The 26,874-nt window shown below is 40.9% G+C and overlaps 1 protein-coding gene across 9 annotated transcripts in view; it reads right to left on the reverse strand.

Moving 5' to 3' along the window:
* AGRN (agrin) overlaps window positions 1-26,874 on the reverse strand; it is a 3,161,231-nt gene that overhangs the window by 792,013 nt on the left and 2,342,344 nt on the right. For all 9 annotated transcript variants that reach the window (XM_044063089.1, XM_044063082.1, XM_044063083.1 and 6 more), the window contains one exon: window positions 16,507-16,728. In XM_044063089.1, the coding sequence (XP_043919024.1) occupies window positions 16,507-16,728 (222 nt within the window). The remainder of the gene's footprint in view (window positions 1-16,506; window positions 16,729-26,874) is intronic.

A 26,874-nucleotide genomic window follows, 5' to 3' on the forward strand; every position in this document is an offset into this window, starting at 1 on the left:
GATACAGAAGATGCTAAGTTACCCCATCACAGGGATGACTAATGAAGTAAAGATACAGAAGATGCTAAGTTACCCTGTCACAAGTATGACTAATGAAGTAAAGATGCAGAAGACGGCTAAGTTACCCCATCATAAGGATGACTAATGAAGTAAAGATACAGAAGACGGCTAAGTTACCCCGTCACAAGGATGACTAATGAAGTAAAGATACAGAAGACAGCTAAGTTACCCCGTCACAGGAATGACTAATGAAGTAAAGATACAGAAGATGCTAAGTTACCCTGTCACAAGGATGACTAATGAAGTAAAGATGCAGAAGACGGCTAAGTTACCCCGTCACAGGGATGACTAATGAAGGGGCATATAAGGAAAGAAATTCTGAGGAAATAGTGGAGGCAAGTGGTAATTTATTTTAAAAAAATACAATTTTTAGTGAAGTAGACGAAGGTAGACATAAGGAAGAAAGGAAAAATGTAAAATAAAAATATAATGAACTGCTTAAAAGTAGTAATCACGAAATGTAAGAATAAATATGACAGGAATAGGCACATAGCCCTGTATTCCTTTGCTAACTGGTAATTTAACTTACTTGAATTTATTTTTTTTTCAACTGGTCCACCTCAGACACATTTTAAGTACCACTAGGACAAGGGGAATACATGCAATACAAACGGACAGCTTAGTATAGCTAATCAACCAACACATTTTTGGAAGACATGCATACACCAGAACACATAAAACACACATAGACAACAACCAGAGATAAGGCCATGAAGTTGTGATATGGCAATCTTAACAACTATGCCTACATGTTGCTTGTTAGGTTTACAGCAATTAGAAATTGGTATTAGGGGTTTCTGGATATTTGTCAAAAACAAATTCAGTTGACAAAAGTTTTCTTATGTACAGGAAGGAAGAATAATTGACTTTAGTAATTAGAAAGAAGACCTGGAGTAACAGGTAATGCCGAAAGGTTTATGCCCACCACAGGAGACAGAGAATATAGCTTTATAAATGAACGCAAAGTTGGCATATCATTAAACAATTAACTATCTTTTTGGGAATTTCAGCATAGATTTATAAATCTAAGTCTGACAGTGATGCAAGGGAGTTGCAAAAGGGGCACTCAGTCGTAAAAAATAGCCAAATAAACAACTCCCAAATGAAGTTCTCATGAATAATTAATAATGGGATTCAATGAGGAAGGTTTATGTCATAAGATTAAACAGTACCACAACACTGACATATCATCCCCAGCAGTCTGATGTGACACAGTCTACACGCTGAGAAGATGATAAACTATGCAGCTTGGTGTTGCACTCGGATAATTTCAATAAATGGAACCAAAAATGTCATATCTGTGGGTTTCAGGGAGTTATAACTGTACACCTCAGCTGCACCTGCATTAATCAAGTGTTTTTTGTTCTGGTATATGCAGTTCACCAAGATTCTCAATATGACATACCGTGTTACATAGGTTCATAGGTAGGTACTAGGCTATCGGCCCAAGGGCCTACGTAAGCCTAGCCAACAAGGTTCCTTGGCTTACGCCACCCAAGAAAGTTATTTTCCTGTGCCACTGTCGAGCAGAGACACAGAAGTTATCCCCGGGGTGTATTTCTAATTTCCCATCCACTCGTCAAGATTTTTCTTGAAGAGTGCTAATGAAGAACTTTGCTTGACATAGATGGGTAGCCTGCTCCAGAGTATGGGAAGTTTCTGGAACAGGAATCTATCCCTCCGGCATGTCCTATTTATTGTGGTGACAAGGTTTAGGTCCCTAGAGCATGTAGCTCAGAGGGATTGGGATTTCTTTAGGTGTAGCATGTCCAACAGCTTTGGGTTTGACATAGCTTTATATGTTAGGCAGAGATCACCGCAGAGTAGGCGATATGCTATGGAGTAAAGCTGGAGTTTTTGAGATGGTCAGTGTAGGGCATTTGTTTGAGGCCAGTAATCCTGTTTGTGAGGTACTTCTGTGGCCTTTCCAGCTGCTGCAGATGTCTTGTGAGGTACATTCCAAAAGGGGTGTTGTACTCTATAATGGGTCTAATGAGTGTCGAGTAGAGGGGAACAATAACCTCTTTTTTCCTAGATGAGAACCCTTTTATGATGAGGTGTGCCACGTAGAAGGACTTCCTAACTACTGTGGTGATGTGACTATCAAAGGAGAGACTACTGTCTACCTGGGTCGCAAGGTCTCTTATCACACATTCGGTGTTAAGTAGATTGCTGCCTATGTGGTAGTTCATGGGTACAGAGTTTTTATCAAAGGGGGAGACTCTGCACTTTTTATCATTGAGCTTGAGGCCATGGCTCTGACACCAGGCATCTGTCTCAGCGAGGCCCTTCTGTAGGATGTCCACATCATTTGGGGACTTGACTATGGCTCCTAGTTTGCAGTCATCTGCAAACTTCATTAGCCAGAGGCCTTCTGTGTTAGCCTGTACTTCAGAGAAGTAGATACCAAACAGGAGAGATCCCAGGACTGAACCCTGTGGTACTCCACTTGTCAATGGTTTGAGGTCAGATTTAGAGTCTGCAACTTTTACAATGTGGACTCTGTCAGTGAACCAGTTGGCAACCCATCTTGTGACGTAGGGATTTATACTTAGTTTAGTGAATTTAGCTATAATTCCAGAATGGGGGATGGTGTTGAAAGCCTTGGCGAGGTCAAGATAGGCTGTGTGAACCACCTTACCCTCATCTACGGCTTTGGTGACTGCCTCAAAGAAGTCGATCAGGTTCAGGAGGCATGATCTGCCTTTCACAAACCCAAACTGTGTGGGATGCAGAGTTTGGAGGTTACCAATTTCTTTGTTTATGAGTTCCATGATGATATGTTCCATGGCCTTGCAGACCAGGCTCGTCAGGCTAATAGGGCGATAGTTCCTGGGATCAGTGTTGGCTCCCCCTTTGTGGAGTGGGATAACTGTATCTGTACACCATTCTGTGGGCACAAAGCCTGATGCAATGCTATTATTGAACATGGTGCTTAAGTGGGAAGCCAGTTTGTTGTGAAGTTCGTGTAAAATGCAGCCTGGGATGTTGTCCAGTCCCATGGATGCTGTGTTTTTGGCTTTAGAGAGTGCAGCTTTTATCTGCGTAGTTGTGATTACAGGGACTCTGCTTTCTTTCTGTATTGATATGGACCCTTTAGGGGATGGGGGGGGGGGGTAAAGTTAGCACTGAACCTATCTGCCAGGTACAGTTCTGAATTAAGCACAGAAAGCAGTTTGAATCTGAGCTAAGAAACATGTCTGTTTCTGCTTTAGTGTCAGCTATCATTCTTTATGCTTAGACACAACTTAGTCTAGAAGACAAGCATGAGCATTTCAGAACCAAGTTTTTCCTAAGATGTAGCTTGATGAAAATGGGGAGTGAAATGCAGACTGTGGAAGATGGGGTATGCTAATAAAAGGCAAGTTAGCATGTTTATTGGAAATGATGAGTGACTTAAGGGAAATTATTTTTTTCTGACCATTACTGTTTAGGGCTATGTGCTTATGCAAATATGTACCTGGCAATTTAGTACAGACTGAACTGCTGAGAAGACTGCCTAGAGGTGGGAGGGTGGTGTACGGTTAAGGTGTTTACCTTACAGGCACAAAGTGCAGGGTTTGATTCTTACATGGGGTAACTGGCTAGGCTTAAAATAGCCCACAACAGTAGTTAGCCTAGTACTAATCTATGAACCTATAGACTTGGGTTTTATTCCCTCACTTTTATTTTTTCCTTATTGTGCAATACCGAGCAAGTCACTTAATCAGTAAGTCACCCATGCTTAGGGTACAGTAGAGCAGATGGATGTAAAAGATCCCAAGCCATTTACTGAAAAAAGAAGAACTGGGGAATTTTCTCAGTGTCCTGGCCAAACTTCCTCTCAGCAATTTGAATACCACCTCTGGTCTCCCTAAAACAGGCCATGGCTATTGAGACTAGCCTGCTCAACAAAAAGTAAATAAAAAAATAGACATAAAATAAATACATACAATTAAAATAAATGTAATGCAGAGAAAGGAGAAAGGTACAGTCTAACAGGCAGAAGGTCAAGAGTGGAGAAATTGCTGATCACTGTCCAGTTCTGTATTTAAGTGTATAGGAACAGGGAATGCTTTCTGTTGAAGTGAACTTTCTGATGCCACATCTTATAATAAAATCAACAGTACGTTCTCATGACCCACTTTTCTATCCATGTATCACTGCTCACACCTGCAGGAGACTGTTATGAATTGGCTGTCTGATCTAGTAGAATTCTTCAAAGCCCTATTAACTCCGCAGCCTGTTCCAGGCTCAGTGTCAAGGTCGGCTGGCAATCAGACGTAAAGCTCTCCTATCGGGGTCTGCTGACCACCTGAGCACAAGAGATAACTGCTTTATTAGCATCTCTAATAACATTTATTAAAGCCTAGTGCTGGCTTTAAGCTCTCGCTTGCATGATACTTCATGCTGTCTGAATGCAACACAGTAGGAACAGAAGCATCAGTCCTTAGCTAAATACCAATCACACACTCAAATTCCATCTGAAGCCATAAATGGAAAAGAACAGAACACCAATGAAAATTAAAAGTCTTCAACACATTTTAAAAGCAAAACAATGACTTACAGAGTTATTTACTCTCAAAATCTAGATTCTGATTAAAAAATAAGAAAGATCCATAAACATCTGTCAAATGAAAAACAAATAAAATTAGGAATAAGTAACAGATCTCTTAAAATTATTTAGGCTAATATGTAGGACTACACAAACACAAAACTGAGCAGCATGCATAATATGTGCAGAAAATCATCATCATGAAAAACTTTAAGCTGGATTTGCTTTAAGCAGAATCACAGGACAATAAAAGACCTTAAAATCTACATCAACTAAAAAATCAGACTGCTGTAACATGTATATTACCCAGAGTGACTTAAACTATTAGGTACATGAACTTATATCTTTAAAAGGGTCTATGTTAATTGATCAAAATACTGAATCATAAACAATCAAACCCAGTACAATGAGCTATGAAAACACTGATAACCTAAAATATCAAAACAACACATTGCAAAAAGAAAACAAGCAGTTTCCTCTTGAGGTCCATTAACCCTACCACTAACGTAAGATGTAATTTGCTTGAATAGTGGTAATGTACAGGAATGGTTTGTCTAAGGTAAAGTTTAGGGTTGAGATAAGGGATAGGGTTAGGATAAGCACATACTAGTAAAAAGGACATGGGATGCAAAGGCTTGTTTTGCTCATCTGTCTCTGAGGTGTCATGTATTAATTTAAATTAGAGTAATTTACTACCACTTATTCAACTTGATTTAACACCCAAGCTTCATGAAACATAAATTATGGATGTACAGACCACATCGTCTAAGGTCCCCATCAGAACATGACCAGCAGATCTGATCATGTCATCCTGGCATACAAAGTTACATTCTTTCCATGGGTAATTACTGTGATTATTTCCCAACGTTTTTGCTAGTAATACACAAACTCAATGTTTCTACACCTGCTTTTCAAAAGGTACTCTCCAGGACAAAGTCAGATGCCCCCCCCCCCCCAAAATTTCATGCACCACTCAGACTATCCCTCTCACCTGTAAGTGCAAGAAACAGAATTTCCCACTTCAGTCAGTGATAGAGCCTTTTCCCCCGGCTTCATTTTCACTGCTACCCCACTTTGCAATTATTGATCCTATTGTCATATAATCTGACATACATGTTCCACCTCATGGAAATGAAACACTTATGCTGTGATCAATGTAGATACATTCACAATACCAACTGGATGCAGTGTGCAAACCCCTCCCCCTCCATTTTCCTGATGCACTACTACTGTAGAATTCATTGCATAATTAAAAAGGCTGCAAGAGACAAACCTTAGGCATGGTAGGTGTTGGGTCCCCAGAAAAATGTATTCTGAGTCTTTCAAAATGTAGTGGAAACTAACCAGAAGTTCCTGCAAGGATGTACTGATATCCAAACAAGAGACGCAGATTTTGTACATAAGCTGGCTTTAACTCCAGACTCAGAGCTCAACCATTAGTGCGGCTGTATGATTTTCCTGGTTTACCAACCTTTCTCACTGATGCAGTGCTTTACAGATGAAAATGCATTTGCTTCTTTTGTTAAACTTGGCATAGGAATATTTGTACGAGTGGGAGATAAGCAGAAATACAAAAATCAGTAAAAATAAAAAAATAATGAGCAAAAATGACTCGTATAAGCAATGAAAATAGATTTTGATGGTAGATAACGACGGCTTCATCCACACGTTCTTATAAGTTACTTACTTTCTGGATAACGGGTAGCTCTTACTAAACCAATAGCTTAGCTTATTTCTTTTTTTTTTTTGTTTCAACCAACTTAAGTACTGCCCAGTGTTGACCCCACACACTTGTGAAATATTTCACTGTTTTTAATAAGGTGTTACCAGAACTTCAAGAAGGCTGTATCAATCAACCTTCACTCATACCTCTCAACTGTCCAGGATACATACTTCTCTGACACTCCTGACTTCCTCATACAATACCACAACTCCTCTCTAGACACCCTGTCATATGCTTTCTCTAAATCCACAAAGACACAATGCAGCTCCTTCTGACCTTCTCTGTACTTCTCCATTAACACTCTCAGAGCAAACATCGCATCTGTAGTGCTCTTTCCTGGCATGAAACCATACTGCTGATCACTAATCATCACCTCCCTTCTTAACCTAGCTTCCACTACTCTTTCCCATAACTTCATGCTGTGACTGATCAATTTAATCCCTCTGTAGTTACTACAGCTCTGCACATCACCCTTATTCTTAAAAATCGGTACCAAAACACTTTTTCTCCATTCCTCAGGCATCCTCCCATTTTCCAAGATTTCATTAAACAATCTAGTTAAAAACTCCACTGCCATTTCACCTAAACACCTCCATGCTTCCACAGGTATGTCATCTGGACCAACAGCCTTTCCGTTCTTCATCCGCTTCATAGCTATCCTTACTTCCTCCTTGCTAATCCACTGCACTTCATGATTCACTATCTACACATCATCCAACCTTCTCTCCCTCTCATTCTCTTCATTCATCAGCCCCTCAAAGTACTCTTTCCGTCTGCTCAACACACTCTCCTCGCTTGTGAGTATGTTTCCCTCATTATCCTTTATCACCTTTACCTGCTGCACATCTTTCCTAGCTCGGTCCCTCTGTCTAGCCAATTGGTACAGGTCCTTTTCTCCCTCCTTAGTGTCCAGCCTTTCATACAACTCTTCATACACCTTATCCTTAGCCTTCGCCACCTCTCTCTTTGCCACGCACCTCATCTCCTTATACTCTTGTCTACTTTCTTCATCTCTTTGACAATCCCACTTCTTCTTCGCCAACCTCTTTCTCTGTATACTCTCCTGTACTTCTTCATTCCACCACCATGTCTCCTTGCCATCCTTCCTCTGTCCAGATGTGATACCAAGCACCTTTCAAGCCATCTCTCTTACTAGCTCTGCTGTAGTTACCCAGCTATTCGGTAACTCTTCACTGCCACCCAGTGCCTGTCTTAACTCTCCCCTGAACATCACCTCACAATTACCCTTTTCAATTTCCACCATTTGATCCTTGGTGCTGCCCTCACACTCATCCTCCTCTTCTTGATCACCAATGTCATCCTACAAACCACCATCCTATGCTGCCTAACTACACTTTCCCCTGCCACCATTTTACAGTCTCCAAAGATGCAGACATACAAACAAAAATACCAGATCAAAAGGCAAGTAGGAGGTATAGCTTAAGATAAGAATAATAAAACAGATTGAGAAAAATTGGAGGGAAAGATGAAGACCAGGATAAAAGTATGAGCATGACAAAAACAGAAGATCGGTAAAAGAGAAGTTATGTTCTTACCATAACGTTCCATGTTAGTTGTCTTCTTCTCGCCTTCTTTCTTGCTGGATGGGTTCGGAGCCGACCTCGGCTCCGACTCGGCCACTCAAAAAGCTCGAGAGTTGGTTCCACCGGCTCGAGGCTCCCCTTATATCCCACAATGCTAGGCGGTATTGCCTCAGATCTCGTTTGTAAGCTAGGCCCAGCCAATAATAACTCTAGAACCACTGGAAACAGGAAAAACCCACCTCTATAACAGGAAGGGAAGAAGGTGACCTGAAAACTGATGAAGAAATATATGCACAGTATAGCATATACCTATATACAATAGAGGTGGTAGAAAGAGAGGTCACAATCAAACTCCTCTAGGTCTGTCCAGGCTAGGGGGAAGGAGGGTGGGACGCAAGAAAGAAGGCGAGAAGAAGACAGCTAACATGGAACGTTATGGTAAGAACATAACTTCTCTATGTTAAGTTGTCCATCTCGCCTTCATTCTTGCTGGATGGGACCGCGTCCCTAGCACCTTGTCCCGGGTGGCCTAACGGAACAGACTCTTGAGAACAGCGGAACCAAAATTAGCTCTATGTCTAGAAGCTAAATCCAACTTATAATGAGAAATGAAAGTGTGAGGAGTAGCCCATGTAGCTGCTGCACAAATGGTGTCAATAGGCAGCCTGTCTTGGAAGGCTATAGAAGTAGCCAAAGCTCTAGTTGAATGGGCCTTTGGTTTGTTAGGCAAATTTTGGTGTCTAATTTCATACACAAAGGAAATCAAGGATGTTAGCCATCTGGAAAGTGATACCTTTGAAACTGAAAGGCCCTTTCTGCCTTCTGCATAAGAAACAAACAACTGGTCAGTTTTTCTGATCTGTTTGGTCCTATCCAAATAATACCTTAATTGACGATGGACATCTAGCTAATGCAATTTTTGTTCAGACCTGTTAGAAAAAATAGGAAAAAACACAGGAAGGTCAATGTTTTGATTCAGATTTGCCGCAGAGGCTACTTTAGGTAAAAAGGATGGATTGGTCCGTAAGGATACCCTATCCTTATGAAACAAAAGATACGGAGGTCGACTGCTGAGTGCATGAAGCTCTGAGACCCTTCTAGCTGAAGTAATGGCTACCAGAAAGAGAGTCTTCCATGATAGCAATTTCATTGAACAGGAGGCTGCAGGTTCAAAGGGGGGAAGAATTAAAGATGTGAGAACTAAATTAAGGTCCCAAGAGGGAGGAGGAGGATTTCTTATAGGAGGTCTAAGAAGAAAAACTCCTTTCAAAAAAGCTTTGCAAAGCTTGTGAGACATGATGGCAGAATCTGAAATGCCTACATGAAAGTTAGATATAGCTGCCAATTGAACTTTCAGAGTAGAAGGAGATGAACCTGCATGAAAGAGTTCAGCAAGAAAGTCAAGGACTATTTGGATGGAAGCAGTGAAAGGATCTATGTCCTTTCCTTGAGCCCAATAGGCGAAACGTTTCCACTTACTAAGATAAATCTTCCGAGTGGAAGATTTATGGGAAGCTATCAAAATATCTCGAACAGAGTGAGATATTTGAGGAAGCCTGGCTAAGGTTGGAATTGGAGGAACCAAGCAGTGAGGTTCAGAGAGGGGAGGGAGCGATGTAACTGGCCCGATTGATGGATCAAAAGATCTGGAACTAGGTCCAGATGCCAAGGTTGCTCCAACAGAAATTGATGTAGAAAGGGGAACCAAACCTGTCGAGGCCAGTAAGGAGCAATGAGGATCAATGAGGCCTTCTGAGCGATAGCTTTCTGTATCACTTGAGAGATTAGTGGGAAGGGAGGAAATGCATACAGAAGTCCCCGGGGCCAAACTTGGACTAGAGCGTCTCTGCTGGGCTGGCCTGGTAACGGAAATAGGGTGAAATAATCTCTGCACTTGCTGTTTTGGGGAGTAGCAAAAAGGTCGCAGCAAGGCTGACCCCACTTGAGAAATATTTTCTCCACAATAGAATCTTTCAGAGACCACTCGTGAGGCATGAGGATAGCTCTGCTCAACTTGTCCGCGATTAGATTGGACTTCCCTGGGATGTGCATTGCTATCAGAAACCGCTGAGAAGAAATCGCCCATTGCCACAGTCTGAGTGCTTCTCGACATAGGGGATAGGACCTGGTTCCGCCCTGTTTGTTGATATACCACACTACAGACATGTTGTCCGTTTGGATTGCTATCGTTCCCAAGGGAAGAGAGTCTTGAAGGGCTTGCAACGCTAAAAGCACTGCTCTCATCTCTAGAACATTTATATGCAAGTGGCGTTCGTCTGGTTGCCATATGCCCTGGACTGTTCTGCCCTGATAATGCCCCCCCCACCCGATCAGGGAGGCGTCCGTTGTCAGAGTAGCAACCGGAGGGGAAGGAACAAAGGGTCTTCCCAGGAAGAGCTGGGGGGAAGAAATCCACCAAAGAAGATGATTCTTGCATGCTTGCGTAATCATAATGGTGTGGGACATCGGAAGTTGCTGGTACGACCATTGTGTGAATAGCATCCATTGAAGGATTCTCATGTGGAATCTGGCTAATGGAAGTAGAGGGATAGCAGCCGCCATAATCCCCAGTACTTTCAGAACTAATCTGGCTTTGACCCTGTTGCTGTGGAAGAGAAGGGAGACCAATTTGCGTATGTCTGCTATTCTTTGGTCTGTTAGTCTCGCAGACATGTTGACTGTGTCTAGATTTGCGCCTATGAAGGTAATAGCACAACAAGGCGACAAAACAGACTTTTCGCAATTTATTGAGATGCCTAACTTTTGACAAATGCGAAAAGTGTAGTCTCTGGCCATTAGAAGAAGATGCTTGGTAGGAGCTGTGAGGAGCCAGTCGTCCGAATATGGAAACACCTGGAATCCTTGACGTCTCAGGTGAGAAGCTACCACTGCCATGCATTTGGTAAACACCCGGGGGGCAGTGGTGAGACCAAAGGGCAGGGCTCTGAATTGAAAGTGACTGGTTCCCAGCTGGAAGCGGAGGAATCTCCTGGAGCGTCTGTTCATTTTTATATGATAGTACACATCCTGGAGGTCTATAGAGCACATCCAGTTTTCCTTTCCCAATAGGGGTAGGATGGATTGTAGCGTGACCATCCGAAATCTTGTTTTCTTGACTGACTTGTTCAAGATACTGAGATCCAAAATGGGTCTCCAGTCCCCTGTTTTCTTTGGAACCAAAAAGAATTTGGAGTAGATTCCGGATCCTTGCTGGTCTGCTGGCACTGGTTGAATGGCTCTTTTTGCAAGCAACTTTGATATTTCCAATGCTGCTTGATCCCTTTGAGCGGGTGGAACATCTGGAAGGGATTTTTTTGATTGATTTGGAATACGAAAGAACGGAATGGAATAGCCTTCGGAAATGATGGACTGTACCCACTTGTCTTGAGTTAGGGATCGCCAGGCTTCTGGGTACAGTGACAATCTTCCCCCGACTGCCTCCGAAGGTGGACAGTCGGGCAACACCTCAGGGATGCTGGAAGGGCTTATCGGAAAAGGTTTCTCGATTGCCCTGGTTCTGCGGACCCCCCCTGCCTCTAGGGCGATGTCTACCATTATTGTTCCCCCCTCTGCCTCTGGAGGGAAACCGACTCTGTGCATCAGGCAAAGTCCCTTGAGATTGTTTGCGGAACCACATTTTCCCACTTTTCTGGCCTTTGGGGTAAGGCCTAGAAGGAGTAGAAAAACGGACTCCGACGGCAGAAAGAGTTTTGCCATCCGTCTCGCACCTCGTCAAGGTTTCTTTCACTTGAGGACCAAAGAGAGATGATCCATCAAACGGGGAATTAGTGAAAGACGTTTTAAAGGGGTCTGCAAAATTGCATAGCCGCATCCAGGCATGCCTGCGTAAGGCGACACCTGTCCCTGCGGCTCTGCTTGCTCCATGAGCCGCATATGAAATGAGGAGCATGGAGGAGTTAGCTATAGAATTTAGGGTAGCCAGCTGAGCGTTCATCTTGTCCTGAAAACCCACAGCTGTAGGGTCCTTCAACATCTCACTCGCTTCCTTGATCAAATCTCTTTGAAGACGAGTTAAATGGCATAGGTAGTTCAGCGAACGCATAGCAAAGGTCGCTGACGAAAACATCCGCTTCCCGTACCTGTCCATAGACCTAGATTCCTTGTTAGGAGGATTGACAGGTACCGAAGGATCAGCTAGTTCCTTCTTAGTGGCAGCAGCTACCACCATAGCATCCACAGAAACTCCCTTGGTCAGAAATTGCTTATCTGTTGGTGCTGTTATAAACTTTGAAGGTCTCCTGGGGGTGGGGTCCACTGAGTCAGGAGCCGTCCAAGCCTTTTTTGCTACCACCTGCATGAGGGGGTCAAAGGGGGGGGACACCCAGGAGGTGGAAGGGCGAGAGCCAAACGCCTCAAGATACACAGATTCATCCTCCGAAGGGTTAAGGGCTGGCCAATTTCTCCTCTGTTTCAGGATCTCTAGAATGTCTGCAAAGGAGACATCTTCAGAAGGGGAACGGGGGGAACCCTCGGAATCCTCTAAATCTGTGTCAGAGGTGACAGACTCAGGTGAGTCTATGTGTTTCCTCTTACACTTTCTCTTCCTAGGGGGCTCTCCTGCCAATTCAGGAGAGGCCTCGGAAGAGGATGAGATCCCCACAGGGGATTCTTGAGGAGCTGGCTCTCTGCGGTCCGGGATGAGGGAGTGAGTAGACATAACCTGAGGCACCGAAGAGGGAGGGGCGGACGGAGCCGACTGTGGAGTTGAACCAGGTTCCAACACACTCCGCATGACCTCGAATGCACCCCTGTCAGGCAGAGCCAGAGGTCCCCGCTCCGAAAAGCTGAGAACCTCCCTCGGCACCGACAGTGATGGCTCCGAGGCCGATGTCGGAGCCGAACTCACCAGCGCCGAAGCACCGAGAGGGAGAGTGGGGTCAGACAAGGGTCCGATGCCACTCACCCCCTCGGAGCCGATGAGGGAAGTCCGGTGCCGAGATTCTTCAAAGGAAGAAATCGGAGCCGACGACGGAACCGAAGACAATTGTATCGGTTCCGACGCTACTACAGTCTCGGTTCCGAAACGCCCCGGCTCTGAGCTCATAGGAGTCGGAGGAGGAATATTTTGAGGGATAGGGTCAAGCATCGACTGATGAGTCGGGCTCTGAAGCATTTGGGCCAGTGCCTCGGACTTAAGAAGTCGACTCACTACCCTCTGAAGGTCATGATCCGAAAGCCTCGATGATCTAGAGGAGTGAGATCTATGGCTCCGTTCAGACAGCAAAGGGGACGCTGGAGCCGAATGAACGGAGCCAAGGGACGGTGACCTAGACCTCTTTCTAGATGTCGGCTCCGATGGTCTGATCGGAGCCGACCCAGGAATTTCCAATACCTCGGCTCCAGCCGGAGCCGAGGGAACCACAGAAGCTGTAGTCTGAGACTCATCAGCTCCAGCCGGAGCCGATGTAGCAGTAGGTTTCGAAGCCTTAGGCCTCGACTCAGAAGCTGGAGTCGAGGACCTAGAAGCCTTAGAGGGTTTGCCCGAAGTAGCAGTAAGGGAACCCTCAGGCTTAAGCAAACCTCTTAAAATAAGTTTGTTTTTTCTTTCCTGCAGGACTCTAGGGCTGAAGCCATGGCATACAGCACAAGAGTCCTGCAGGTGTAAAGGTCCCAGGCAGTATACACAAGAAGTGTGACCGTCTGTCAGAGACATTTTCTGACAGCACGAGTCACACTTCTTGAAGCCTGAGACCTTTGACTCCTTAGACATTTTTCAATAAAATGTAACCACTCACACACTCAAGCACACTGATTACACTTTTACACAAGATTAACTAAAAAAAAGGGAAATTAGAACTTTTAGATCCCTGACAAACACATACACTCCACTGAGGGAATGGAAGGGCCCGAAGGCCTGAGGGAAGAACTTATAAGTTCTTGTGGAAAAAGGAAGATAAACAGGAAGAAAAAGGGTCAAAATCCACTAAGTTAAGGGAAATAACTATAAAAGAGTAAAATAAGGGGGTTTAAATTCACTATAGATAAATCTATAATAACTGACCTGAAGCCGGTAGAAACCATACACCTCGATCGCTGTAGCGGCAAACGAGATCTGAGGCAATACCGCCTAGCATTGTGGGATATAAGGGGAGCCTCGAGCCGGTGGAACCAACTCTCGAGCTTTTTGAGTGGCCGAGTCGGAGCCGAGGTCGGCTCCGAACCCATCCAGCAAGAATGAAGGCGAGATGGACAACTTAACATCTAAAGTTAGAGGGTGAAGGAAAGTGGAAAGGGGTAGACGAATCAGTTTACAGCAAGATAAAGGTGAACAGCATATGGAAGAAAGGCAGTAGTGTAGTTTTGTATGCAGAGGAGACAGGGAATATGGATAAAATAAAGGGTGTAACAGAGTGAAAGATACACTGAAGAAAGAGAGAGACAGAGTTTGACAGACCTAGAACTTAGCCAGGTGAGCAGGAGAAAGAAGAAATCCTAGTCATGCAGGTGATCTTTCAGATGGCTGTTGAAAGTGCTGAAGGAAAAAAATGTTTCTAATTGTTGAAGGTAGAGAGTTGCACATTTTGGATGTGGAATACACACACACACACACACACACACATATATATATATATATATATATATATATATATATTCTAAGCCATTTTTTACTTAAAGTACATTACTGTTAGAACAGCAGAGCGGTCTAAAAGGGATGTACATCTGCAGTGTTTGAGGGATGGGCATTTGTCAGATGAATGACGTAAATTATAGTCAAGTTTTAACTGTGAGAAACAAAGTATGTTATGGATTTCAAGCAGTTTGTTTTTAATGCAAAACAATGACGGATGCAATTTGAGTATCTTTATAGCAAATTTTGCAATTTTGTTGCAGTTTTATTCTGCTCTTTTGTTAAGTGTGATGTTAAGGTTTGTAAATGTAGAAGAAGCATAGATAAGGGTAGACAGGAAGAAGCAACATTTATGTGAGTCTTGGCAAACAGAAAGTTACAGGCTCTATACAGCAGGTTTAATTTTTGACGCATTTTTAAATGATATTTTGAATGTGCATGTTCATTTTTAGTTCATCATTTCTACTTAGGGGGTTGGTTTTGGAGATGATTTCCAGTACCACCAGTGGTGTGGACAGTGAAAATGGACTTGGGAGTGAAGAGCATAAGCTTTGTTTTGTTTGGATCTAGTAGCAGTCGAGCATGAGAAAGATGACTCTTAATGGAGGAGAAGGACTCCTGAGTAATAGTTAGCAGTTCTGAAAAAGAGGAGGCAGGGTGGATCAGAGTGGCATCATCGACATACCAGAGTGTCATCATCAACTGACATACTGAATGAGAATGGAACAAGATGAGGCAGTGTGGTAAAAGTATTTATAAATAAGTCGCTTTTATTTGTTATTTTAACTGGCCATAGAATTCACACTTATTCCAAATAAATATGTAATTGCTAATTCACCCTTTAATCTGAAAATATATCCTGTATAAATATGGATTTCTCATTTCAACCCTAAACTCCTTCCAGCAAATGCCTAACAATGCCTGTGGTGATGTGTTGCTTTTCTTTATGTATTAAAAAAGAATAAAACAAAGCATTCAGGACAGTGGTTCCTCTAGGCATTTTGTATGCATCTAAAATGAAATTCATTCATAAACTGATTTATTGCATTTCCAGACTTTTAAAATTATAAATATCACCTCCGTGTCACCTTTGACCTATTTGAATGTGTTCAGATTCTGAAATAAATCCTCCATAGTTCATGACTTGAATGCCACTGTTGATTAATGGTTGTACGCTACCACAGATCACTGTTTACGTGTTTAGTATATGGGGACGCACCCTTCTGAAATGACTGGGGCTTGACACTATGATGGGAACACCAAAATGTAATGAATATAACTTGATATTGTATCTTTTTTATTACATTCCAAAACAACGGCACTGTTCATTTCGTATATCCGTGTTCACTGAATGGTGACCTTTAATGCCTAGCTCATACTATAAAACATTTGAACACTTTAGGTCATTTAATTAAAATGCAATAGTTCTAATGTTATTCTGTGTGAATGCAGGAGTTCAAATCCAAAAATGTTATGTGAACTAGTTTTGCAAGTATTTTTCTACAACATGGAATGCCCCCTGTATAGCCATAAATATTATATCTGAGTGTGATAAGGCTGGATGGACCACAAGAGAAATTCTTCCATGGACTGATGCCAACACTTTTTTTGGTTCTGAAGAAAAATAATATATATGTGTAAACTCTTTATTATCATGTTGAGAAATTAATTGTTTTGTGCCCAATAACTTATAAAAGATACAATAATAAGCTAGCTCATTTTAATAGAACTCATACTCTCAATATCTAAATATTACGCAGAAGAGTTAAGTTCTGCATTCAGAAGAAATAACCTGTGAGTGTTGGAAGCATCTTGGCTGTAAAATATAGTGCAAAATATAGACATATACTACAAAGCCAGACAAAAATCATAATATCTTTGAAGGAAAACAGAAGGCATCCACTGCTATTATCAATAAAAACGCTGTATATGAATTCTTCTTTCAGTAAATCTCTTAAAAATGCAATGACTGTTGTTTTTATCTGTTATAACCACAGGGAAAATTCTTTATTCTGCAAAGCCATATTGGATAATTTTAAAACTATTTTCAACTTACCGCAAGTTCCCTTGTGCTTTATTTTGAGTTCCTTCCTTAGCACACATGCCATCGCTTCAAGCTCACACTGGTTTCCATAGGTATGGTTATCACTGCCACAGACTGGGTCATACCTGCTCAAACAGGTGTGCTGGCACTCACAGATTGGCTGGTTATTCTTCACTACACACATGGCACCAAACTCACAGGTCACATTCAAACACGGGCTTGGAAGATCGATGTCTGTTCAGAGAGCAAAGCAAATCATTGGTTAGATGCTACCCTTCTATGGGACTAGAACAATGGTGAAGGAGGGGTAAAAACCAGCAAGCAAAAAGCATACACCCAGATTCAAAACTCTGAAGGAAGCCAGCTGAAAGGTTCCTCTGGTGGAAGAAACAAATATGGGTTCTAAAATTTTACAGTAGTCTGTGTTTACCACAAATTAAAATAACGACTAGGAAAGAATGCCTCACTTGTAAATGAACAGTCAACTTGGTGTATCTATCCTGTTTATTACACTAGTTATGTTCCTTTGACTGCAAATGTTTTGGCTACAATCAATGAAGTTACTCTTCATCATACGTATACACACACATATTATATTATATACATATATATATATATATATACATATATATATATATATATATATATATATATACATATATATATATATATATATATATATATATATATATATATATATATTTATATATATTACATGGATTCACTTTAGAAGCTTGAGATACTGAAATGTCAAATTTCAGTATCTCCAGACCAGAAGATCGAAACTGCAAAAAAACAAAACCCCAAAAGACTGGACCCATAATATTGAAAATAGCAATCCAAAAAGAATACTCAACCCTCCCCAACATAAAAACACAAAAACAACAAAAAACAACACCGATACTACTACCATATGCATAAGGAGGGGGGCAAGCCCCGTGCGCTCTCCACCCCCCGCTACTTATATATACCAACTCCAAGGTCGCACTAACATGAAAAAAAAAAGACAAACCTAATGTAACACGCCCTACTCTTCCATTCCACATTATTATACCTATCTCATGAAAAACACACACACACACTACACATAGAAAACACACACCACTTTCAACACTTACACATACACATACACTCACACCTACCTACCCTTACCAAGTTCTAAAACTTCCCAAAACATTAAATCAAACCAAATTCCTACATAAAACCCTAAAAACTGCAAACTTAAATGACCCTCCAAACATAACCACATGTTGGCCGCCATCTTTCCTACCTATACTCCACTTAACCTTAAAGGGACAGCATACCTGGAAAAACAGCACACACCACACCTACTACTGATTCGGCAAACTAACATTCAACAATATGCAGTTTCATGCATTTGCATTTTTGCTCTTCTGGTCTCAAGATACTGAAATTCAACATTTCAGTATCTCGAGCTTCCAAACTATATATATATATATATATATATATATATATATATATATATATGTGTATAGAGCTTTCTGCCACTTCATTTCCCATTTGTTTTGTAATGTTACAGGGAATCACTTGTACAGGGCGACAGTACCTCCATATTATTACATGCATGAATACATAAATCAACTACTGAAAGGTTATAACAACAGTTCCCAGCTGCACATAAGCCTTCTACTGTTATGAAATAATTCTGTACAAATATCTGCCACATTACTTAATCATACATTTTCCATTTGATAACTGGATTACTAAACTGATCCGCAAGCTTTTTCATGCATGATCCACACAACAGGCACACACATTAATGGAAACAGATTTAGTACAGGCAGTAACAAACATGTAATTGCTAGAAAGACTACAATGAATCTACTTATGATGTACATACAATATACACTTCTTACAGATTTTCAGATTTGAAATACAAATTTTATGACACTACTTTCAGAACAGGTTGTACATGCAATGAGCACTGTGTATTTGCAGATTTGTTACAATGAACCATCCTTTTTTGTGGCATACACAAATACGCAACACTTGCAAATGAGGTAGCTGACAGTGAGGGTATCAATAAGTGTCACAACAAAACCACTATGTAGCGTTTAGGAGGGGCCAAAAAGCTGGGGCTGTGGGCTCCTGTTCAATTTTTGCTTTAGCCCTGTAGCACATAGATCTGATAGTCTCAGCTCTGTAACTTCTATTCCTGTCATTATGTTTATAAAATACCCAAGTGTGCAGAATGGCTATTTTGCTCAATGTTTGCTCACATTTCACAATTCTCATTTGCAACATTAACTGTAGAACCCTCTCAACGAGTTTTTCTACTTCTTTCTACTAACTCCTAGAAAGTTAATACATACACTGACGTGTTTAAGAATACATACACCTCAGAAAGAATAGATGTTGGCAATTTGGCTTAGAGAGCTAAAGCTACAAGCTACTTTTGAGCTTCCTAGTATTTCTGATTCCCTCAATATTCAGTGGCAAACTGTGTGACTCTACAAGTCTTAGCATGAAACTGACTCACTGGAAGCAGTCCTCATCTTGGAAGAAGCTTACATCTGTGGAGTCACAGAGACCTGGTTCATGGCTGTGGAGAGCACCCCAGCCATACTGAGTTATACCTCCTACCACAAGTTCAGGCATGAAAACTAAAGGAGGCTGTGTATCAATATTCATTAAAGATAAATACACCTCCAGATTGGTTAAACAGTGTAATTCCCTGGAGACACTTCAGGTGCAACTAACTGTTGGTAGGACACCCACTCAAGTCATTGCCAGCTACAAGACCCTCTGCCTACTTGGATCTACTGGAATCCAACAAGATACATTCAAACACCATGGTTCTGGGTGATTTTAATTACTCATCCATTGATTGGGTAAATTACTCATGCTCAAACTCACTTGCTCAAAGGTTCCTCGAGTTCATTACCTCCAACACCCTGGACCAGCTGGTGGACACCCCAACTAGGGGCACTAACATCCCGGATCTGGTACTTACCAATATGGGGGACCACTGCAGCACCCCCAGTGTGAGGTCTTCCCTTGTCAGACCTGACCACAAATCAGTCTCATTCGGAGTAACTATCACACCTTACCTCACTAGCAGCAACTAAACTAAAAAAACTTCTCCAAAGTACATTATATCCTTCTAAGGGATGGTATAAATAGCTTCACTGCAACTCCCACCTCAAAGGATACAGGATGTTTGGACCCCGCTGATTCGCCACTGACCAATTCAACCCCGGACGGTTGGACCCACATAAAAAAAGTAATGTAAATAAAGCCGAAGGACATGGGAACAGATAGAAAAGAAAGACTGTTTAAACAGTCTTAAAATTAGTTTAGACAGTCTTTCTTTTCTATTTATGTGGTTCGAGTACAGTTACTTTACAAAAAATAAAATGAGTTAGTTTAGTTACATAAAAAACAATAAATGCAAAGAGGTGAAGGAACAAAGCAGTAGCGATACATTCCGGAAGTTTGCAACATTGCCACAGGAAGGGTAGGAGAGATGGGATGGCAAACTAAAAGGTTTCAAGGAGTACAAACAAAGAAACAAAATGTTTTTTTTTCTGACACTTTCACATTTCCCCTTTCAGTATGTCTAAGGTTGAAAATTCGCACCATCTTGCTGCCCACGCTCGTATTCTGACATCTTGCTGCCCACGCTCGTATTCTGACATCTTGCTGCCCACGCTCATATTCTGACATCTTGCTGCCCACGCTCGTATTCTGACATCGTGCTGCCCACGCTAGTATTCTGACATCTTGCTGCCCACGCTCGTATTCTGACATCTTGCTGCCCATGCTCATATTCTGACATCTTGCTGCCCACGCTCATATTCTGACATCTTGCTGCCCACGCTCGTATTCTGACATCTTGCTGCCCACACTCGTATTCTGACATCTTGCTGCCCACGCTCATATTCTGACATCTTGCTGCCCACGCTCGTATTCTGACATCTTGCTGCCCACGCTCATATTCTGATATCTTGCTGCCCACGCTCGTATTCTGACATCTTGCTGCCCACGCTCGTATTCTGACACGTGTCTCGTTATCTCTCCAGATTAAGAACGTTGCTAGGCTGTGTGTGAGTGTGGAGATCTTTAAACTCATGTTACTTCACTTTGCTGAAAGGCACAATATTATATCTGACAGCTTTAATCAGGCACCCTCATCACCACAAATCTCAGAATATGGCTTTGTTAACACATAATACAATACCCCTATGTTACAACCAGTGCACGTTGCAGTATTAACTAGTCCGGAGTAACCGTACAACGGTAAAACTAACATTATATACAAATAAATAAAATTATTAAATAACAATTAAGATATTAAAAAATAAAGTATCCCTAGAAATAAAACCTAAAATAAAAATATAAAAACACATGCATGCAAAAAAAATCAATGATACTGCATGTTCCTTCATCTCTTTGCATTTGTTTTTTTATGTAACTAAACTAATTTTATTTTTTGTAAAGTAACTGTAAAAAATTTTAAAAATAAAAATATTAATAAAATATATTTACAATGAAAAATTAACAGTGTTATTATTACATAATGTATTAAATAATAACATAATAATAAATAACTTATTAGAATATATTTGGGGTCAAATAGTCTGGGGTCAAACTGTCCACTAAAAAATCCTATAGACAATACATATAAATGTATACATGAAATTGAATAGAAATGCATCGGGGCGAACAGTCCTGCTTCCTCCTCAAATGTAACTGGTAACTATGCCAAATCCTGCACCAATGCCTTTTACAAACACCTGTACAACTGCATTGACATGGCTGAACCTGACAGGACCAAAACAAGCTCTTCAAGGAAGGGCAAATCTGCCTAGTAGAAAACTGCCATTAACAGGCTTTACAATAAGAGGAAGAAATTGCTGCCCAAATGTAAGAGGATGCAAGCACTAAACTAGAAACAGTCCCTCCTCAGCTTAAACAAGCAAATAAGACATCTTGTGAAGTCCTCCAAAGCAAACAATGAATCCAAATTAAAGTCCTCAACTAAGGACAACCGTAAGGTGCTCTTTAGTTACATCACTAGCCTAAAAGGTAAGACCCAGATTTGTGCTTAACTGGTAGTTAATGATACCACATACACTGAGCCTGTGGACACAGCAAACCTTTTAGCCGACATGTTCTGTGAAAACTTCACTCCCCTGTCCCCACCACATATACCCCATGACATTAGTTCCTCCTGTCCTCCACTTTGTATCTCCAGAGAGCAGGTCATACATGCACTATAAGGCCAAAAACACAGCATCTATGAGACCTGATAACATTCCACGCTGTGTCATATATGAGCTCCACAAGAACCAACAACAACATTAGGTACTCTTTTCAATCATAGTCTAAGCACCGGCTTCGTCCCAACTGAATGAAAAACAGCCACTGTTATCCCTTTGTGAAAAGGTGGTGCTTCCACTGACCCCAGAAACTATAGACCTATTAGTCTAATTAGCCTTATCTGTAAGGCCATGGACTGAATCATCATGGACCTTGTCAACAAAGATATAGGCAATCTCCAAACACTTGGCCCTACTTGTCAAAGGGAGATCATGCCTGTTAAACCTTGTGGACTTCTTTGAGACAGTCATCAGAGCCCTAGATGAGAGCTACCTGGACTTGGCCAAGGCTTTTGACACTGTTTCCCACTCAGGCATTATTTACAAACTCACCCATCTAGGTATCAACACTTATAACGTTAGGTGGGTCAGTAACTGTCTCACCGATAGAACCCATACAGTCAAAATCGGGGAATCCACCTCCAACAGCAGACCCATAACCAGTGGTGGTGTTCCACAGGGCTCAGTCCTGGGACCTCTTACTGTTTGGAAACTGTTTCTTTGACAAACAAGCAAAAACTAAAGGTCAGTGGCTGACAAAGTTTGCTGATAACTGCAAACTGGGAGTGGTCATAGAATCTCCAACAAATATCAAGATCCTACAAGAGGGTCTTATGCAAACAAATGATTGGTGTCAAAGTCATGGCCTTGCACACAATGCAAAAAAAAAGTGTTAGCATCCTTTTCAGTAAGAGTGATGTTTCAGCTAACTGCCATATCAATAGAAACACCCTAAGCATGCGCTCAGTGGTGAGAGACCTGGACACACACAGGTTGACAACATCTTACCTTTGATCACCATGTCTCCACAGTGGTAAGAAGGGCATTCTATGCTGCTCATCTCATTAAGTAAGGGCATTCGCTCCAGAAAAAAAATAAGTTCTAACCTCCCTGTACTCTTCCCTCATCAGGCCAATAACCGAGTACTTCGCCCCTTTTGGTATGTACATTTCCAAGCACCTGCAGCAACTGTAGATACACAAAGGTTCCTCTCAAGGAGAATTCAAGGTCGTCAGCATCTGTCCTTTGTGGATTAGCTGAAATCACTGTCACTTTACTCTGTTTCATACACACTTCTCAGAGGTGGTCTCTGCCTTGTGTACAAAGCAATCTCTGACTCTGCTTTATTGGAAATGCTGCATATCTGTAAGTCCAACGGTTCATGGATAACTCACTCTAAAGACCTTAACATGGTATGTGAAATTAATAGAACCTTCTGGAGGGACAGATATGTCTTCCAGAGGTTACCAAACCTGTGGAACAGACTCTCAATCCATGTAAAGCCGAGCACCTCTTTGGCCCTCTTCAAGCACAATCTGGACAACCGGATGGGTAACCGTAAATTCACCCTGGGGGTTCCACCTGTGCCTCTCTTGGACAGGGCAATAGGTGTTGATCATGGAAATGAGGGCAAAACTTTGCTAGGCTTGTAAAGGCCATAGAGCCATTAGCCTAGTAACTTCTTATGATCCTATGATCCTAAAAAAAAGCCACTTAACGAGAAAGTAGGTCAGTTCTTCCAAGTGACCTTACCTACTAAGCAAATAAATATGTTATATCTTAACACCTTTTAGCTTCTTTGTATTACTTTGACAAAATAAATTGTACTTGTAAATGTGTAGATGCCTATTTTATAAATTATTACTGTAACATTATAGTCGTATTTCACTTCTATTTAATGGCTACTGCAAAAATTAGTTAAAATGTGTCTTTCTGTGGCAATAATTATCTTACTATACATATTAACTTGATATCTAGGAATCGATACATAAAAATACACATCTTTCAACAACTTTGGGTTACAGCATTTTTTCATTAGTCCTCATATGATTTTACTATGAAACATATCAAAACCTCTGAGCATGAGAAATGATGAAAAAAATAATGCATGAAATAGGGGCACTTGCCCCTGCATCCCCTGATGAGAAGGGCTATCTCTCCACACCCACAAACCTATAGGTTTATAGATTATTACTATGCTAACTGCCCTTGGGGGCCATTTTAAGCCTAGCCAATTAACTCATGTAAGAATGAAACCCTGCACCTTATATCTGAAAGGTAAACATCTTAGCCATTATGCCAACCTCCCATCCCTATCCATGCTAATGCAATGATTGCACTAAATAAAATAAGGAAGGAATGTCCTAAAAGAAGGGCATCACTGTGAGTGTACACTAAGAAATTGCACCAGCAGTGACAGTGGCTGGCGTGTTTCTTGTCATCATATGCTTCAGGCTATTAATGCTTGTGCAATTTTATCTTGGTCAGCCATAGATATATCTTTTGGTTCAGACTGTAACCTGCTTACAAAATGTGTCTCAGAGATGCAGTAAGCCTAAAGTCCACCTGACTGCTTTGGCTGCCTACTATACCTCTTAACTGTGCAGATTTTTGCAGAATGTCCAGATTTGTGCCTTATATTTTGGTCCATTTTTCATAAATGTGTGGTTTTCTGGCAAGTCAATGGCAATTCATTAAAGACTGAAGTTAGAAAATAATGCCAGACATTTAAGTTTCAGACTTCATACCCTTCAGAAAATTCATGTAAATGCAAAATCTGCTATTATACAATTCCTCCCTATTAATATTGTAAAACGTGCATGCTGATTGGCCAGCCCAACCAGCGTGCCCGTCGTAAAACCCACAATATACCAACAGAAAAAGGTCCGGTCGCCCAGACTTTTTTCCGTTGGTATAAACTGCCCCAAAATCTTTTTTTTTTTTTTTTTTACAATAAAAAAAAAAAAAAGAGAGAGAAAACGGAGCAGCGAAGACTTTCTTTTCTCCGTTGCTTCCATTTCAAAGCCCTGATGTACTGGGTATGTGTGGGAACACAAGTCCCATATGCATGCGCAGTACATCAAGAAGCAGAAGCCGTATACCACAACCGGCGGAAGAACAGCAATCCAATCTGCCATTATACAAAGACATTATTTAAGAAAAGTAAGTATTTTTTTCTTGAAGAATATCATTGTATAATAGCAATAACCGACTCAGTGGTTGTGGTATATTGAAGATTTACCCACGGTTGCCTTTGTTCAATCACTAGGGCTTCGCCCTCGTGATTAAACCACACCAACCGTGGGTAAATCTTCAATATACCCACCACGTCGTCAGCTATTGCTTAATTCTATCACTTTCTAACTTTATAGGAGCAATATTTAAAAAGTGTCCCTATTTTGGCCCTTTGTCCCCCATTATTTAAGGCTTTGTTCAGATTTCTTGCTCTAAAAGGTTGAGAGGTATGCTTGCCTAGTCATAGAATTAGTTGTAATTTTTTTTTTGTCACTGTAAACTTGATTGACCCCCTTTATGACTACATGAAGTAAATATATGAAATAAATATATTAAATAAATATATTAAATAAATATATGACGTAAACATATGAAAGTAGATGAAGTGTACATAAAGGACAATGTAAAAGTAAGCTGTCTTCCCTTTGAAACATTGACGACCCTTATTTTTCCTATTTCATGGAAGATGCTTCTAGAAAGATCAGATAACTTGAGCCAGAAAACTGACACAAGCAACACAAATCTGCACCCGTTAAAAAAGGGACCACAGGTGCCAAAATACCAAAATCATCAGCCACAGCTAGGATCACATATAACAGCAAATGGACACCAATTGCTCCTTTTGTTTATTGTTGTAACTAAAGAGAGAAACTGGACCCCAAATACCCAGTATTTCTCATTCCTTCCACCTCAGTCTTCACTTGCTTTATGACTACCCCATGCATTTCACTTCATTATCTGTTTTTTTATTCCATTCCAAGGCTTTGCCAGAGAATAGACACCACCAAATTGTAAAGTTACAATACAGTCCATTTCCCATCCCTTGCAGCTTGCTTTGTGCTGCTTCAGTTTTCTCCAGGCACTTAACGTTTTACTTCATTCATACTGTTACTCATGCATTTCTTTTGAAAATATCAACTAAAAATGAAAACAAATGGATACAATACTGCCTACATTGTAAGCAGTAGCTATGCCCTAAATTATTGTTTGAGCATGTTTTTATTTCCTGCTAGTGACCATCAAAGATTAGATGTAGGAGTTTATATGTTGACATGTTTATGACTGCTTATGAATGAATAGTCGTAGGAGTACATATGTTTTATCTAAGCATCTCACATCTTATGGATATAACAGCACCTGCAATTAAGTAGTAGTTATGTTATAGCTAAATGTCTTTAATCCTGTTTATATCATTATAATGCTATAAAATGTATGCCTAAGTAATTACCTGTTCATATTGCACTTGAATTTTACTTGTATTATAGATAATTATTGTAATATTCTGTTCATATTTTTCACTTGTATTTACCGACTGCTGTAATGTTAACGTCAGATTTCCAGTTGCAAGTCATCAGGTCAACAGGTGACACGAATGTTCTTTACACTGGCAAGATGAGAAGACCAGGAGTTCTATTCCCATAGCAGCTGCCTGGATATATTATTTTATATGCTTCTAGCTCACCCCAGAATGTAGTAATCACTGATTTCTTCTACTGTATTATTATCTCACAAGTTGCTGTATGGTATACATTCAGAAACTGCCTAACTCTACATTGGCACTGTACCAAATACTTATTCCTGTATACATATCTGTATGTAATGCCCACCTAATTGTAATGTAAATTACTGTATAACAGCTATATCCATTTTACTGTTCTGTCATCAATTTTTATGCATATTGTTTTTAATCATATTTTTTTATTTCAATTGAGCTAGTAATGTAAAATAAGGATAACATCTATACCCATGTTACTGTTATCTACTCAAGCTTTTTATGTGTATTGTTTTTTATGCCTACTGTTTGTATCTTAATGGAGCTTATCTCCCCGGGCCTCCACTGAAAATGGGCTTCTTGCCCAGTGTGACTCTCCCAGTAAACAAATGTAAAATAAAATCAATAAAAGTAAATTCATTTTCCAGTACTGACAGTGCAATGCATGCTGTACGGAAGGGGCTCCTTCTCAGGTGGATGTAAAAGATCCCAGAGCGCTTGCACAAGGGACTGGGTTTGGCATAACGGTTA

This window comes from Protopterus annectens, chromosome 2.part1 (genome assembly GCF_019279795.1).
Source record: "Protopterus annectens isolate FY-2018-M chromosome 2.part1, PAN1.0, whole genome shotgun sequence".
Lineage (NCBI taxonomy): Eukaryota > Metazoa > Chordata > Ceratodontiformes > Protopteridae > Protopterus > Protopterus annectens.